Genomic DNA, 15,982 nt, shown 5'->3' with positions numbered 1-15,982 from the left:
TTTTTTAACCCAAGATAAATATTAATTGTCATTAGGTTAATCTTAGAGTTCATAACATAACTGATATTAGTTTAGTTATATTATAGTATAATTGTATTGACTTAAATTGTAAATGTTTGAATTTGATAAAGTATCTATCTATCTATCTATCTATATATATATTTTAATAATACCAATCAGGCGTGCAGGCGTGATAGGCCTGATAACGCTGTGTATGAATGAATGCATTCAAATGAATACATGGATCTGTCAATCATCTGAGAATTCATATCCTGTTTAATTCATATTGTCCAAAAGCTATGCACTTGAGAGCGATTCTTGAAGAAATCTTTACAACAATATTAAACATCACAACACAAAAATATTTTATTTTTGGCTTACTAGCGCTAAATGTGCGCCTGGTTCCCGACCCCTAACCTGCACAGTGTGAACACGGGCTTTGTTCTGAGACAATAGGCCCTGGAAGATCATGTTATTCATCGTGATATACACTACAATACAAAATTATATTTTATATTTTGATTTAAATAAAACAGAGCATATAAAGAAAGTCAATTTATTAAATTTTGACATAACAGTTAAGTTATTAAGTAAAAGCTCACAAAATTGCAATAAATTAACATAAATCGAATTAAATCATGTAATGATAATATCTGTATAGTTTTATATAAAATATAACTTTACAATAAATTATAACTTTCATTATATATAATAAGTGTTGCTTATATAAATATCTATATATTATGAATAATGCGGGTGTGTATATTAAATAAGTAGGCACTAAATATTTTATATTATTAACAAATCTGTACAAGTCACACATTAGAAGGCACATTATATAAGCTTGACTAAATTTATTATTAGAAAACTATAAAATAGCTTGTAAAATAGTATGTATATATATAATTTGTGACTGTACATGCTTATTTATGAAACAATATATATTTTGTAATTATATTCTTTACTCGAGTTTATAAGTATGACTGTGCGTTCGAATCTCTGCAGAAGTTTTTATAGTTTCTTTCTCAGTGATCTGTCTGGACAATGAGTTCATTTGGGTTTGTACTAAATTTTGAGAATTGCTCCGGAGTGCATAATAAAGGATTGAATCAGTGTTATATCTGTGGGTTTCATACCTGAAATTATAAATAAATTTAAAAGTTTGGTCAGAGCAAGAAATAAGAGTTGATATTTTATCATAATAATAATAATTGATATTAATAAAATTGAGATAAATCATATAAATATTAATATAATACACTAGAAAGAGAAATAATATCCAAATGCTTTATAAAAAAATCATTTGGCAAAAAATCACAAATTATGAATCATTATATTAACAAATAAGTATTTTAATTATTTTCATTATATGTTAGTTTGTTTTTTACTCACAAAGTTGTAAATCCCTTATAATTTTGACCGTTGCTCCCTGTATTATGTGCTGAGCCATTTTTAACTGCATCATAGCTACTGTCCGATGTAGATAAATTTTTATTAATAAAGCTCACAGGACTTACATTGTTGTATGTATTGAAAGTTCTACTATTTGTGTGGGTTTGAGATTTATCCAAATACGAGGAGTTCAATCCTTTATTACTTTGGTTATTATTATTTAAATGCACAATATGGCTACTTTGATTCATGGTATCATTTTGGTCACTGTAATATTCTTGATCGCCTTCATCTGTTTTACGCAGACGATACTTGGCTTGGTGAATGGCTGCTAACCTATTTCTAGCCTCTTCCAATTGCTTTTCAATTCGGAATACTTCAGATCTAGAATAAATTTTTACAAATGATTATATTGTTTTCAAGTAAAGTAATTCAATCTACAAATAAAAATGTTTGATAGTAGAGTAACCCTAAAATTTCAGGATTATTAATCAATTTGACTTGACCTATTTAACTGACTCTCAACAATAGCCCTGCATACTAACTATATTTAAAGGTATAAATGGAACAATTTCAAGACTAAATTATATCACCCATTTTTTTTTTTTTTTAATCACCTGGCATTTATTTCCTGTGTAATGCCACCAACCATTCTTGTGTTAAGAACAAGTGAATGCTCATCTTCTCCAGAAATAGCTTGTTGAGCTGATTTCACAAGATTATCCGTGCTTCTAATGACTGCATTTCCAGCTGCTTGTAGTCTTGTAAAACTGGGTGAATCAGGATCGGCTTTGACCTAAAATAAAATATATTTTCATTAATATTATCTATCAAATAATTATAATATATTGACATTTCATAAAATTTTAAGATTGTAAATTTAAACTATCTGTTACTAACTAAAAGCTGTACCTGACTAGCAACTAAAAGTTGGGCAGTGGAACTAGCAACTTGTTTTGCAGATGAAATAAGCATTTCTTCAGAACCATGTCCTTGCACAAGAGCTTGTGCTGAATCTACTAATTTTTGTGTTGCTGCCACCACAAGTCTCGCAGCAGAAACCAAACCTTCTGACCATTGGCCATCGTCTGAAGTTTTATGTAGACGCCTGGCAACTTTGCCCTAAGTGATAAAAAAAACATTAAAATACTATTATAACTGATACAGTAGAATTATTAATAATATAGTTACTATATTGACAAATGTGCAAATCAAAAAGACAATTTATGTGAAAAATTGAAAGAAAAATGTTCCGTTAGTGTTTCTATTTAGAAGTGAAGTTAAAAGTTTTCATGTCTATTTAAAAAAAAGTAGATATTTCATAAATTAATGCAACAAGAAAAAAGTACATTATAATTATAAAAGAAATTTGATAAAATAAATGAAATTCTACTTTAGAAATGCTTGGCAGGCCGCATAAAGCGGTTGCTCATCTGTTGAAAAAGTTTATTGTATAACAATATTAAATCAACTAATCAAATTTAAGATTTATATATTACCTGATCAATAAGTTCTCGTTGTGAATCACTTGCGGCTTTAACCAAAGCTGAAGTAGCTGCAGTAATGGATTTTGCTGCTTCCAAAATCATTTCATCAAAGTTCAAATTTTCATCGGTTTCCTAAAAATTATATCACAAAATAAATATCAACGAAGGAAATAACAATTGTACATTAATATGAGTAATTGATTAAAACTATTCAATTTCATATGATATAACGTACCATGGTGTAGGGTACCTCAGCAGTAATAATATGTTTGATTCCTGGGTGAAATTACAAAAATACAACCAAGAATATCAAACATATCTTAACGCCAAAGACATGAGATAACATGTATGACAAGTAAAATTTATATATTAAATAATATCTAAAAATATATCCATATTAATTACCTTTACAGATCTTCTTGGTCGCAAACTGGCAAGTTTTCGTGCAGCAGCTTCTATAGATGATGCAGCTGTTAGAAGCTCATTTTCCGCAATAACTGTTGGATCCTCAGGATCTACCCAATCACGCCCTGAAAAAAGATTATATTTGATTACAAGGGATGTAATGCATATGTATGTAGATATAGATACACAAGTAAATACAATATTAATAAATAAAAAATCAATAGAAGTACCTTTAAGGGTTTCGGCCAGAGAAACCAGTTCAGAAACACTTTGAGCTACTTGTCTTGATAAATGTGGCAAATTTTCTTTTCCTTCAGCTCCTGCCAAAACTGCTTGAAGCAGTCTTTGATAGTGGGTTGCAACCTTATTACCAGCTTCCAAAGTTTGTTCGCGCAATTCGATTGTTTCCGTGCAGGAGTATGCAGTATTCTAAATTAAAAAAAAAACGATACATATAAATATATCACACTTTGTATATATATATATATATATATATATATATATATATATATATATGTGTGTGTATATATTACTTGAAATAATTGGTTAGGAGCTTTTTAATTTTATAATTATATTTAATTATTTTTTTATTTAACTAACTTTTGTTTTTAATTAAATTTTAAATTTAATTATATTCTCTAGCAATTAAATTAAGTAACAATTATATATGGTCAATATACCTTGCACACAACAAGTAAATCAGAAATTGCTCTACGCCCTTGATTAGCAGCAATTATAATATCTTCTTGAGATCCAGAGTTTCCAGCAGCAATTGCTTTAGATGTAGCTTGGGTAACTAATTTAGTAGCTCTAACTAGTTCCTCTGGTGTACCTTTACCTTTTGCACCATCTATTTGTAAACTCTGCAAAATAAAATTAAAAAAATAAATTTGGCAAATATGTGCCTAATGTAATACATTTTATATCTTATTATAAGGTTACTTACATTAATTTCTTGACTGATAGCTTCAATTGTAGATTCCAAAGCACGTGTGCCTCTTGTGTGTTTATCCTCAACAGCTTTAACGGTTTTTAACAATGATGTTACATTTGTTACCATTACCTATAAAATAATAATCTTTATTAATACACAATTCAAAACATTTTAATATAAAATATACATTCTCTATATAGAGTTTACAACAGTTACAAAAATAAATTACCCTAGCACTGCCTTTCAATTGTCCCATTGAAGGGTCATCAATAGGTTTTCCAGATGCTGCTTTGGTGGCCTGAATAAGTTCACCGAGAGCAGAAGCAACATCTTTAACAGCATTCATTAGCATCACTTGTGAATCAGGATTATTTGAACCCAAACTTTCTGCTCCTAATTTCACAACTCCAGTCAATTGGACTAAAAATAAAATAATTATCATTATAAACAAATTTCACTCTCAATAAATAATAAAATTAAGATAATGCTATATTACATGTTAGAATTAAATAACACTAAAATTTTCAAATTCTTGTTTTAGATAAAAAACTTCCTCAAAAAGGTCTTACGTCTTCGAAAAGATTTAATGAAAGAATATTTCTGATGATTCACATAGGTAAAAGTATGTGTATGGGTTCCTTGATCCTTACCAATTGTTGAAACAGCATTTTGGGCTGCTGCTGCCAATTGATCTTGAGAACCTGCAGCACCGGCAACAAGTGTTTTTGTGTCTTCTACTAAAGCTTTGGCTGTTTTCAGAATATGCTCCCTGTGCTCAGAGAAAGATGCATTATCCCTCTCAGAGTGCAAAGTGCCTGATGAATAAAATATTTATTTATTATAATCTGTACATTATAAACATTTAACTAACTTCAATATTTCTATACAAAATAAAATAAAATTGACCTGCTGTTGCAAACATAATTGTAGTGTCAATATCTCCAATGATACCAGAAACAGTACTAGCAGCATTTATGCAAGCCTGTGTTCCCTTTGAACATGATTGTAATGCTGCTAAAACTTTAGCTACTTTATCGTTAACAGATCTGCTGTGCATTGAAATTGTAGAAGAAGCACTATCGCCTTGTTGCATTTGGTATGCCCCACTAGATTCAACTAATTGAGAACATGATCGTCCAAGTTCTTGAACTGTGCTTCTGATTCTAAAATTTGAAAAAAATGTAAGTAAAAAAAACCAAGCAAACAGTTTTATTTCAAATACACAATCTCACTAACTTCTAACTATTTTTTTTTTTTGAGAATTATTTGCAAATTTCGTATTTTTTGTTACAAAATATTTTTTGAAAATTTAAACAATTCTTCATTCTATCAAAACAAGTGAAATGTTTTTCGATTCCTTCAAATCGGATGCTCTGTTCTCTCAAAAATGGAATAGCCATTTTTTGCACTTTTTGTCCCGGATAAAAAAATCAGAACATCTCCAAGTCGATAGGAATTGAATGTTTTTTAAATCACGTGAAATGTAAAGGTACACAAAAATGTTCATTTTCGTTTTTTACCATTGCTATAACTTACTCTATGGCAAGTTAATAAAAATTTCACAAAAGTTGAATAAACCATTTTTTAAATAAAAGTAATGCAATCAAAATACCAATATTCTGATAAAGATGTTCGGTTTATAAGAATAGTATTTACTTACTTCATTCCAACATCTGAAAGATTTGTGTTTAATACTGCTCCAAATGAATCATCTGCCAACTGCGTGTAGTGGTGGGTAAGATTTGCAGATAAAGTAGGCAAAGCAGCAGGCTCACCAACAGCTTTTGAACTCTACAAATGTATATAAACAATCATATATTTTAAATTAAAAATACAAATTATGATTCATGACAATTATAAATTACCATCTCATTAGCAATTCTGGCAATTTCTTTAGCTTCATGTACCATTCTTGTTTGATAATCAACAAAAGTGTCTGATGAAGAAGTAACAAGCAAAGATGATCTTCTATCACTTACTCGAGACATGGCTCGGTTAATACTTTCTAGCAAGCCATTTACCAAACCTGTAATAAATTAGAATTCAGAGTTGTCAAATGTATTTAGTGGGAGAAATATAATAGTAACAGTATACAAAATGTAAAATGTTTACCATTTTGTGTTGATAAATCATCAAGAGAAGTAATTAATTCAGTAATTGACTCTCTCATTGAATCAATAGCTTCATCCAGTTCTCCATGATATTGTGTAGCCTGTAAAACAATACAGTTTCAGTTATAAAATATTTAATATAATTAAATTTAAAGGAGTACAAAATTATTATTCGTATGAATTTCATAATTATAATTTTAAGATTATTCTATTAAGATAAATTATAATATTTTTATAAACAATAGTTAAATTATTTTACAATGTTTGCTACAAAACGTTACTACTAATTTTGTAATTTATATAATAATTACCCTGGGATTTCCTCCAGTCAGTTTAGCAAGATTAGCTACTTGAATAGCATTTTCGGTAACACTTTTAGTATATTCCAAAAGCTGTAATCTTTGAGACGAATGCACAAAATGAGTTGCAGCCCCAACAGCATACTTGACAAGAGCTTCGACATAACGAGACATTTGTAATATCGTATGTCCCAAATTTTCAGCTTCACTTTTAGCAGCTGTTTGTAGTGGAGGCAATCTGTCTGTTAGCTCATTTGATGTACTGCTCATCTGGCTGAGGAAACCTAAATATAAAATAACAATGTAAAATTTGAAGAACTTAAATGGAGAATATTTATATATATTTTATATTATACCATACCTTGCAAGGTGTTTTCTTGGCTCGGAGTTACTGTTGATACAACATTAATACTGGTTTGATCTAAATGACGCACACAGTCATTCAATTGCTGGATGACTGTGTCGCACTGTGTTTGACCAGGAGCCTTCTCTCTGGAAATATAAATTGATAATTGTATAATATATTTATCATCTTCAAGTCTCAAATTTATAATGATAATATCTTGATTATTTTTTTGATGTTGAAACATGTTTGGAATAATTTGCAGACCATTTGTCAATTTGAAATGTGATTGAAAGAAAAACATTCTTTATTTAACTAACTAATATTAATCAGAGAACTTTCTGACAAAAATACCTTTCATAAAAAAAAGAAAAATTGCTTAAGCAAATAATTCCTTTATATTTATTAAGGGAAGAAACATTTGAATTGACAAAATAATTGTTGAAAGGTGAAAAAAAAAATTATTAATATTATTTTGTAAACACTTCATTATTAATGATGTTGTTAAAATGTAAAGGGTAACTATTGTTATTAAGAACAGAACAAATAAAGTTAAGATTTTACTCCAAAACATCTTATTTTTAATAAAATAGCCCTACCTATTAGAGAAATAATACCCCAAATTTTAATGGACCAAGAGTAAAAAAAAAAAATTAAATATCACCCTGACTAAATTGTTGTTCCTATTAACCTTTTTTTAATTGGACAAATAAGCACAAAATTATTTAAAAAAATGATAATAATAGTAATTACAGAAGCATTAACTAACCTTATATTAGTGATAAGACTTTTGATTGAATCACTAACATCTTTGCTGTTACTTGCTAATTGTTGCCATGCAGGTGGGTCTCTTGGATTAAGGGACAAAGATTTTGCAGCTACTATCATATTCACAGAAGCATTCAAAGTACTATGACCACTAGTTAGAATGGGCTCTTGAGCTTTGCGACCCTGAAAGCAAATTGAAATTAATAGATTGAATTTATTTCTAAATTGCATTCTAATTTTTCTTTTTTATATTCACCTGGGCTGATATTCTTGTTGGTATAGATACGAATTGTGGATTATTTGAGAATTCACAAAGCGATGAAACAGCATCTAATAAAGGTTTCGTTGCCTGAACACAAGATTCTCTACTTTCAGCAGAATAATCTGCATCTAGTGCTTTAATTCCCTGTTAAAATATCCATGATCAGCAAATTAAGATTACATTGTATATGTGTTTTCTTGCATGTATATAATCAACTAAATAAAATTAAATAAGTTAGTTAGTAGTAGTAACTGACAAGGAAAAAGATAACTACATAGGTAGGAATCAACAAAGTATAAGCATGCTCATATAGAAAGAATAACTGTAATTTTAGTTTATATAAATTTCAGTCAATTCATAATTCGAGCATAGCTAAAAACTGACTATTTGCCAGTTAAATAAAATAAACAGTTTAGCTGTGTTACGATACATACAAGAAAACTATTTGGTACCAACTTTTGTCAAACACAAACCTTTACCAATGCGGCAGTGCTATTCGCGACGTCTTTAGCAGATTGTACAAATTGCCTCTTAGCCACGTGGTTAGGAGTGTTGTTACTGGCAATTCTGCATGCATTGCACAAAGCTGATGTATGTTTTGCAATGAGAGTAGCAGCTTGTAACACTTGTGGTTGGGTTGAAGTAGGGTTAACCAAAACATCGCAGCCAGTTCGAATCGCCTGCGCTGCACGCGCAAATTGGGCTTGGTCAACCAATCCTGGACGACCGACAACGCTGGTTGGATCAGATACGCCTACCTAAAATAATAAAATTAAATTGAAAATAAGCATCACAAAGTTTCAACATATACCATTTTACATAAACATATTTATTATTATTACAATTATTGAAATTGTTAACACTAACATAATATATTCAATTCAAGATTCTATGACCACTAGAAAACACTTACGAGATAAGCAGCTTGTGCAGAAGCTTCAATCAAGCCATAAATTGAATCATTAACTTCACGTACTGATTGCGCAAACTCTTCATGTTGATTTAATTTAGCATGATTGGCAATTCCAGACATTCCATCACCTAGAATTAAAAATTTAAAATTAAATGATGAAGAAAGAAATAACAGCCAAAACATATAATTATCCTAACCTAATTTTTTAGACTTCTCTTTCACAACATCCAAACATTCAAAGTAACTTAAATCTGATAGTGGCTCGTTTGGTCTGTCCAACAACGGGCGCAGGGATTCTATCTTCCGAATTGCATTATCACATTCTTTCTGTGCTGGGGAAGCTGATGTGCATACATCAACCTATAAATCAAATAAGAATAAATATATAATAAAATAATAACAAAAAATACATAGGCAAATACTAACGATTTGTTTCAACATATGTACTGTATAATTTAGTAATTGTACGATAATTTTTAAGCTTCAGATATTTACCAAATAGTTAATGCTGTCTGTAACAGCTCTAGCAGCAGCTGTGAGTTGATTTTTAGCATTAGGCTGTGTTGGATCTGCTGCTACGTGCTTAGCGGACGTTAGCAAAGTACAAGATGATGTTGATACTCCTTGCAGAGAGATAACGACCTACGATTTTCACAAAATAAATACATTAAAAAATTATAGGAATACAACACCTTAAATTAAAACCATAAAAGTTTTGTTTTACCTGGCCTCTAGCTGTTTCATCAGTATTAAGTCCAGCCAATTCTAGAGATACCAATAAGAGTTCTTTGTAGGCCTGGCTAAAGCTATGACTAGTCTGTGCCAAACGTGCTGGACTCTTTGCCGAATTCACAATTTCACCAGATGCAGCATGCAATGTTTCAGCGGCTGATGTGAGTTCGTGTTGCAGTTCACTGTAGAAAGACAATACTTTATCAAATGTAATAAAGAAATATTTTTGTAGAATCCTTGTAAAAATACTAACTTGTATGACTTATTAGTTGAAGGAAATTCATTGAGAGATAATACTTCAGTTACTGAGTTTATAGTATTTATTGCTTTGTCTACATCCTTTTGTCCAGGTAGACAATCAACAGTTCTTGAAAGAGCCTGTAATACAATAATAAATTATGGTATAACTAGTAACAATAATAATAATATGCATAAAAGTTGAAGAAATAAAGTACCTGATTCAAATTACTAGCTGCATTCATAACATGTTGTTGTTCACTTTCTCCTTGAAGGGATCTATAAGCTTCTTCAATTACTCTCATCGCATTGGTAATGACTTCCTCAGCACAATCGATTACACTGCAAATATATACATTTTTATTATTATTAATTATTTTAATACAAAAAACTTAAATATTTTTTATTGTAAATTATTGTATTACTTTGTATTATTCGTGGTAGCAGCTACACCTCGAACAGCATTATTGAAATCATTCAAAGAAGAAGCAGCGTCTCTCGCCGCGTTACCGGCATAATAGCGGTTGTTCTGGTTAACAGCCGAAATCAAATGGGCCATATTCATGCTTACTGATTTACTTGTAGAAGCCAATTGTAAAGAGGTAGATTCAACCTGAAAATTTTATAGATATCATCCATTAACATTTCTTAGAATCCGAAAGGCAAATAAACTAAATACTGATAACCCACGTTAACACGATATATCTAAAACACAGATCGGGAATTAAAGATATCTCCATTATAACACGGTACTTATGTAAAATGGTTTCATATGATGCGAGAATTGAGCAAAACTCCTGAATAAAATAACAAATATAATAAAACCTATTTATAGCAAACTTCATCTAATTTAAAATTAGTGAAATCATGTACAAAATGACTCAACATCTTATGAAACTACTGCCAAAGATACCCATTTTACATTCGAGCGCGTAAATTTTCTGAAAAAAGGCCTAAGTTTACCTGAAGGTTTAATATATTTTTTCACTAAACCTATATTTTCACTAAAACTTAAAGTAGTAAATTTTTGCAAAAGTTAGAGAATGAATTTGAAGATTGTACACAAAAATAGTCAGAGAAGCTGAGGCTTACTAAAAAAGAAACGTTCATGGCGAACAGAACTTAGTAATGACGAAAAAATATCATTTAATTCGTTTAGTATGCATTACTTCTTAAGAAAAATTAATAAATACTTTAAATTTATTAATCTTTGTAATGAAATTATAATAAGTAGCATGCTTTTTCGTTGTGTACTACGAGGTTTACCCTTTATTATTTTGATTAGGCTTGACAGAAAAAAAAGGCAGATTTTAAGAACTTTAACTCAGTCGGATACGCAAAAGTCGCATTAGTCTTCTAAAAATAAGATTTTGTACCACAGACGGATCAATTATACAAAGAAATCGTGAAGCTCGCTTTGCCGTACTTAAAAAATCGCTAAAATTATTTAAATTAAATAGGACGTTTCCAATGCTTGTTAAAGACTCTTTTTTAACAGATTGTAATTTTAACTTTTTCTCTAAGCTAGTCTCAGTAAAACAATGCGATCCTTGCACGTGAACTGATTCTAACTGATTGTTTCCATCAAAAATATGAACGGTGACGAAGGCGGCTTGTGCCTGAACGGCGATATGATTTAACAACATACTTTAGGCAAAATTGTAATAAGATATATTTTAATTTTATCATGAGTCCATTCGAGAGCATTCACAATCATCATTTTATTATTCTATATTTGCTTATTAGAAATTTAAATAAGGAGATTTATATATCCCTTTTCTTTTTTAATTTTATACATGTAAAATATTTGAGCTAACCGTTTCTCCTGGTAATGGCACCAGCGATCCCCGTTCTGCGGCTACTCTAGACTCGTGAAGCGTTTGTCTTAAAAGACTAACGCTTTCCAAAGCAGCTCCCATTTCGAAGCCTGCGCATGCTTCGCGCGCTCTTCCTGATGCTATACTTAAATCGTTTAAGGCTGTCGAAAGTACTTGGCAAGATCTGGACAATTCTGCGCTAGAAGACTGACTGGTTACAGTCGGAAGCAGAGATCGGCAAGAATCGCAAGTTTGTTCAGCTGGCTAAAAATAAAAATAACTAATTGGTTTTGCGCCACAAAAAGTGTGAACATGTACATTTTGCACTATTGCCATATACAGTAAAATAGTTAATTTAGTTAAGCCATATAGAATTCATGATGTTAGACATACCTCCAAGAATATTTGCGCTGAATTAATTAAACCGATTTGCGCATTAGGATCATCTGGATAATTCATACTTGATTTAACACTGGATACTAGCTTGGGAATTAGGGATGATGTTGTTTTACAATCCTTAAAAAAAAATTATCATAATTTTTCATTTTTATTATTGTCAATTGAAAATGGCATTAATTTACCTCCAGTAAAGTTTCACGAACTTGAATATCCGAACTGTGCATGGTCGCATTTTGCGCAGCCGATATGCATTGTGATGCAGCCGACGCAGCGCGTTTAGCACATTGCTACAAAATTTACAATATTAAAATCGTCTTATAAAATATTTTGAAAGAAGCAATGTGATATTCACCTCTAAGCGTCCTATAAGCTTCTTACGCAATATTGGTGCACTTGCAGTTATGTCACGCAATTCTTCTGCAGCCACCCGAAGTGCTTCTTGGTGTGTGGGTTCATTAGGGCTGCTAGCGCATAATCTGTAACATGCATGTATTAGCATCTATTTCAATTGGTAATTAATTATTCTCAATATGTACCTTGCTGCTTCTACCATTTTGGCAGTGGCATCGGCAAGCTGTTTAGCCGCCGCAAGTAGTTTATGTTGAAGTTCAGAATCAGGTTGTTTTTCTGCTTCAACCTTTATAGACTGTATCAAATTAGCTGTTGCTTGTCCTAGCACGCGAGCCTGTTTCACCATTTCAGTTGGATCAGTTGCTCCGATTAATAAGTCCGTTGCAACATAAACATTTTCAATATGACTTTCTTCAACTGTCTCTGTTGCATATTCGTTATTGACTAAAATTATATGATTTAAAGTATAGCATTTGTTTAGACATTCAAGAAAATAAAGTAAATCAACTTACTGCTCTTGATATGATCCAACAATGCCCGTAACGTTCTGGAAACATCAGATGCAGCTTCATTCAAATCATTCAATTTGCTTTGATGGTGAGTAGCTTCATTGCAAACCTTTAAAACAATTAAATCATATTAGAAATTGTTAATAAATGTTAATAATGATTCATTATTTTTATGAAACAAACTTATTTATATACAATTTTAAATATATACATACCTGGATTACGGATTGTACGGCTTGCATAACTTCCCTAGCGGCAGTTTCCAATTGTTCGCGACATGCAGGACTTTGAAGGGATGGCGCTACAACTTTTGCGCAAGCCACCAATTGACTAGTGGCCAGTGCACATTGTGTTGCCGAATCAATAACTAGAATTGAAGCAAAACAACTTTAACAAAACCAGTTGCTAATAATTTTATATTTGATAAATAAATTTCGTTAATGCTTACCTTTATTTTTTGAAGCTGGATCTTCACAAGTCTCAGCTATGTTTTTGGCTTTAAGCACGAGCGCAGCAGTAGCGTTAGCAACTGCTTTAGCAAGAGCGAGTAGCATTTCTTGAACTTCTCTGCTCTCATCTGATTCTTCTCCAATGGTAGACAATACCTAAAAAAATATATAGATAAATAAAAACAAAGAAAATACATATTAGAAAATCAATGAAATTCAAATTGATATTTTTACTGACTTGGTGGCTGGCTTCTCCAACTTTGCTGGCTGCATTGATAAGTTGGGTGGGTTCTTTATTTTCTGGTTCAGCGGCTTTCAGCAAATCACTGAATGCGCTGCATAAACTTCTTGCTGCCTCTAATAATTTCTCTCCAGACGTATTGTCATCGATGAGAGCAGCGATTAAGCGAACATCTGGAATGTGGTAAAATAATGTTGTAACATATCAAAAACTTAATGCAAACCGGCATGTTACGTTTTAATTATCTAAAACTTAATACAAAATTATGCGTTTGGCAGTTATTTTCTGAATAATTTTTTGCATTATTTTTCTATACCTTTAGTCATTTCTGGAAGATTCTTAGCGATAGTGGAAACGGCATTTCCAACTGATTTGTGGTCTACATTTTCGCCGCCGGACGTTAAAGTAACGACTTGAGCAGTTGCCGCGCTCATTGCAGCAATACGATGAGTAACACTTTGTTTTGAACTTTCGATGCTGTTCTCTCGCCATTTGACACTGGCAGGATCTGAACCCAACTCTGGTATCTGGGCCTGAAAATGATTCATTTATAATATCAAACAAATAAATAGTAATTACAAAGTGACACAGTTTTAGTTTTCGTATTATTTAAAAAAAAATATGTATGTTACCTTGGTTTCCAAATCTCTCCTTGCATTAGAAATAATGTCTTGGCCAGCATTGATATCGGATAATAACGCTTGTTGCGGTTCTGTTAATACTGATGTAACCTTAGATTGTTTCACCTACGATAAGAATAATAATTTTATATAAAATTAAAAAAAAATGTATATATGATTTATTATAAATTTAGTTAATATGACTAATTTAAAATAATTTGCATATGCTATAATATATTATATATTATCTAATATATTCAATATAAGCGTGTTATATATTATATAAGCGTATTATATATTATATATGTTATTCGTCGAAAACTAATTATAGCATATGCAGTTGTTAATAAAAACTTTTACCTACGCCTGTGATTGTCACCCACGAGAAGGTAGCGTGTAAGAAATGAAAATGTATGTTAAAATTGTTAAAGTACATATTATAGTAGTTGCATGGTATCAAATGATATTATTTAAAAAAAAATACGACCAAATATTTGCAATAGTCAACATCCTCATCCTTCCAAAAATCAAAATATCTTTTATGTGATCGTACTAGTAATTATTTACAAGTCTACATTTCATATGTTACATATATACAAAACGTATGAATTATCACAAGAGAAGCGAATCAAAGCAAGAACTGAAATCTGTACGAATGTACAAAATACAAAATACATTTGTGAAATGTTATATACAAAATTATTGTTAGAAGAATATTATATAAATAAATATATTACTACATACCAAAGGAGGAGTGTGCCCAATATTAATTTGGCCTGAGACTGTAGCTAATTGAGATCCACCGACATGTCCATGGGCATATGGACGAGAGCCTAGCAAATAATAATTAAAAATAACAGAAAAACCAAATAAAGAATATCCAAAAATAGACCAGATCAATCACAAATTACATAGAAATTGAATGATACACTTTATAATAATGCAAATATTTTCAAAATATCTAATAAAATTTTCTATAAAAAAACTAAGACAATAAGCAAATTGATAAGCACATAACATACACACACGTTTTTTCAGTGTCATACTGTTGTTTAAAAGATTGATATAATTTGGAAAATTCATTCAAACTATAGTAAGCTTAATCACTGCCGAGTTTAAATCATAAAATATCGTATTTATAATTAATATTTTTTGTTGAAATCGATATATTTAGAAACAAATGCATGTCTAGCAGCTAGTAAAATAAATAAAATAAAGTGTAGGCCACTAATTTACATTCAACATGTTAAATTAAAGAATTCTATTTCTATTTCAAAATTTCACGTTTCATGAGTTTAGCCGCAAAATGATGCACACTAATAGATAGACAAAATAACTAAATAAAAAAATATTATAATAAGCAGTTTCAGAATAGCACGGCTTTGATTCTTGAAGTAATTAAAATTTTATAGTTCCGAAATGAACATGCCAAAAATTTATTATACATCATGCATTTTTGACAAAATTTGTATCACCAGTTAAACGAAATATTTTCATTTTTAACTAATTTTTACTACTACAGGTAACTATAAATAATAACATTTTTTTTTACAAAAGAATGCTAATACAGTAATCTTTTATATACAGGCGCGTAATAATATCTGCATTATGTACAAGTTTCGCATAAAATGAATTAAATTGCTATCTGATTATTAATTATTAATCACTCACCATCGCCGCCAGCTCTCATAATTGCAGGTTTCGCTAGCGATT

At 30.6% G+C, this 15,982-nt stretch overlaps 1 protein-coding gene across 1 annotated transcript in view; it reads right to left on the bottom strand.

Moving 5' to 3' along the window:
• The window catches only part of LOC113376062 (talin-1-like), a 157,592-nt gene that overhangs the window by 9,218 nt on the left and 132,392 nt on the right, over nt 1-15,982 (bottom strand). The window contains 41 exon segments of the mRNA XM_026615992.1: nt 418-491; nt 985-1,136; nt 1,393-1,776; nt 2,010-2,188; nt 2,305-2,514; nt 2,892-3,011; nt 3,285-3,409; nt 3,515-3,713; nt 3,965-4,147; nt 4,231-4,347; nt 4,448-4,638; nt 4,869-5,033; nt 5,125-5,381; nt 5,879-6,009; nt 6,084-6,244; nt 6,331-6,430; nt 6,641-6,912; nt 6,990-7,120; nt 7,741-7,922; nt 7,996-8,145; nt 8,475-8,759; nt 8,915-9,042; nt 9,112-9,274; nt 9,410-9,556; nt 9,639-9,828; nt 9,900-10,024; nt 10,102-10,225; nt 10,309-10,496; nt 11,701-11,964; nt 12,094-12,216; nt 12,282-12,386; nt 12,452-12,575; nt 12,636-12,894; nt 12,963-13,068; nt 13,175-13,326; nt 13,408-13,564; nt 13,647-13,822; nt 13,966-14,182; nt 14,282-14,395; nt 15,014-15,102; nt 15,941-15,982. The exon segment at nt 15,941-15,982 is cut by the window's right edge and continues 50 nt beyond it. Of these exon segments, the coding sequence (XP_026471777.1) occupies nt 418-491; nt 985-1,136; nt 1,393-1,776; nt 2,010-2,188; nt 2,305-2,514; nt 2,892-3,011; nt 3,285-3,409; nt 3,515-3,713; nt 3,965-4,147; nt 4,231-4,347; nt 4,448-4,638; nt 4,869-5,033; nt 5,125-5,381; nt 5,879-6,009; nt 6,084-6,244; nt 6,331-6,430; nt 6,641-6,912; nt 6,990-7,120; nt 7,741-7,922; nt 7,996-8,145; nt 8,475-8,759; nt 8,915-9,042; nt 9,112-9,274; nt 9,410-9,556; nt 9,639-9,828; nt 9,900-10,024; nt 10,102-10,225; nt 10,309-10,496; nt 11,701-11,964; nt 12,094-12,216; nt 12,282-12,386; nt 12,452-12,575; nt 12,636-12,894; nt 12,963-13,068; nt 13,175-13,326; nt 13,408-13,564; nt 13,647-13,822; nt 13,966-14,182; nt 14,282-14,395; nt 15,014-15,102; nt 15,941-15,982 (6,761 nt within the window).

This window comes from Ctenocephalides felis, unplaced genomic scaffold (assembly GCF_003426905.1).
Source record: "Ctenocephalides felis isolate EL2017-DRISC unplaced genomic scaffold, ASM342690v1 CF-g0.4_SCAFFOLD_01886, whole genome shotgun sequence".
NCBI lineage: Eukaryota > Metazoa > Arthropoda > Insecta > Siphonaptera > Pulicidae > Ctenocephalides > Ctenocephalides felis.
The sequence above is the reverse complement of the archived record's forward strand: the minus strand, read 5'-3'. Positions and strand labels throughout refer to the sequence as shown.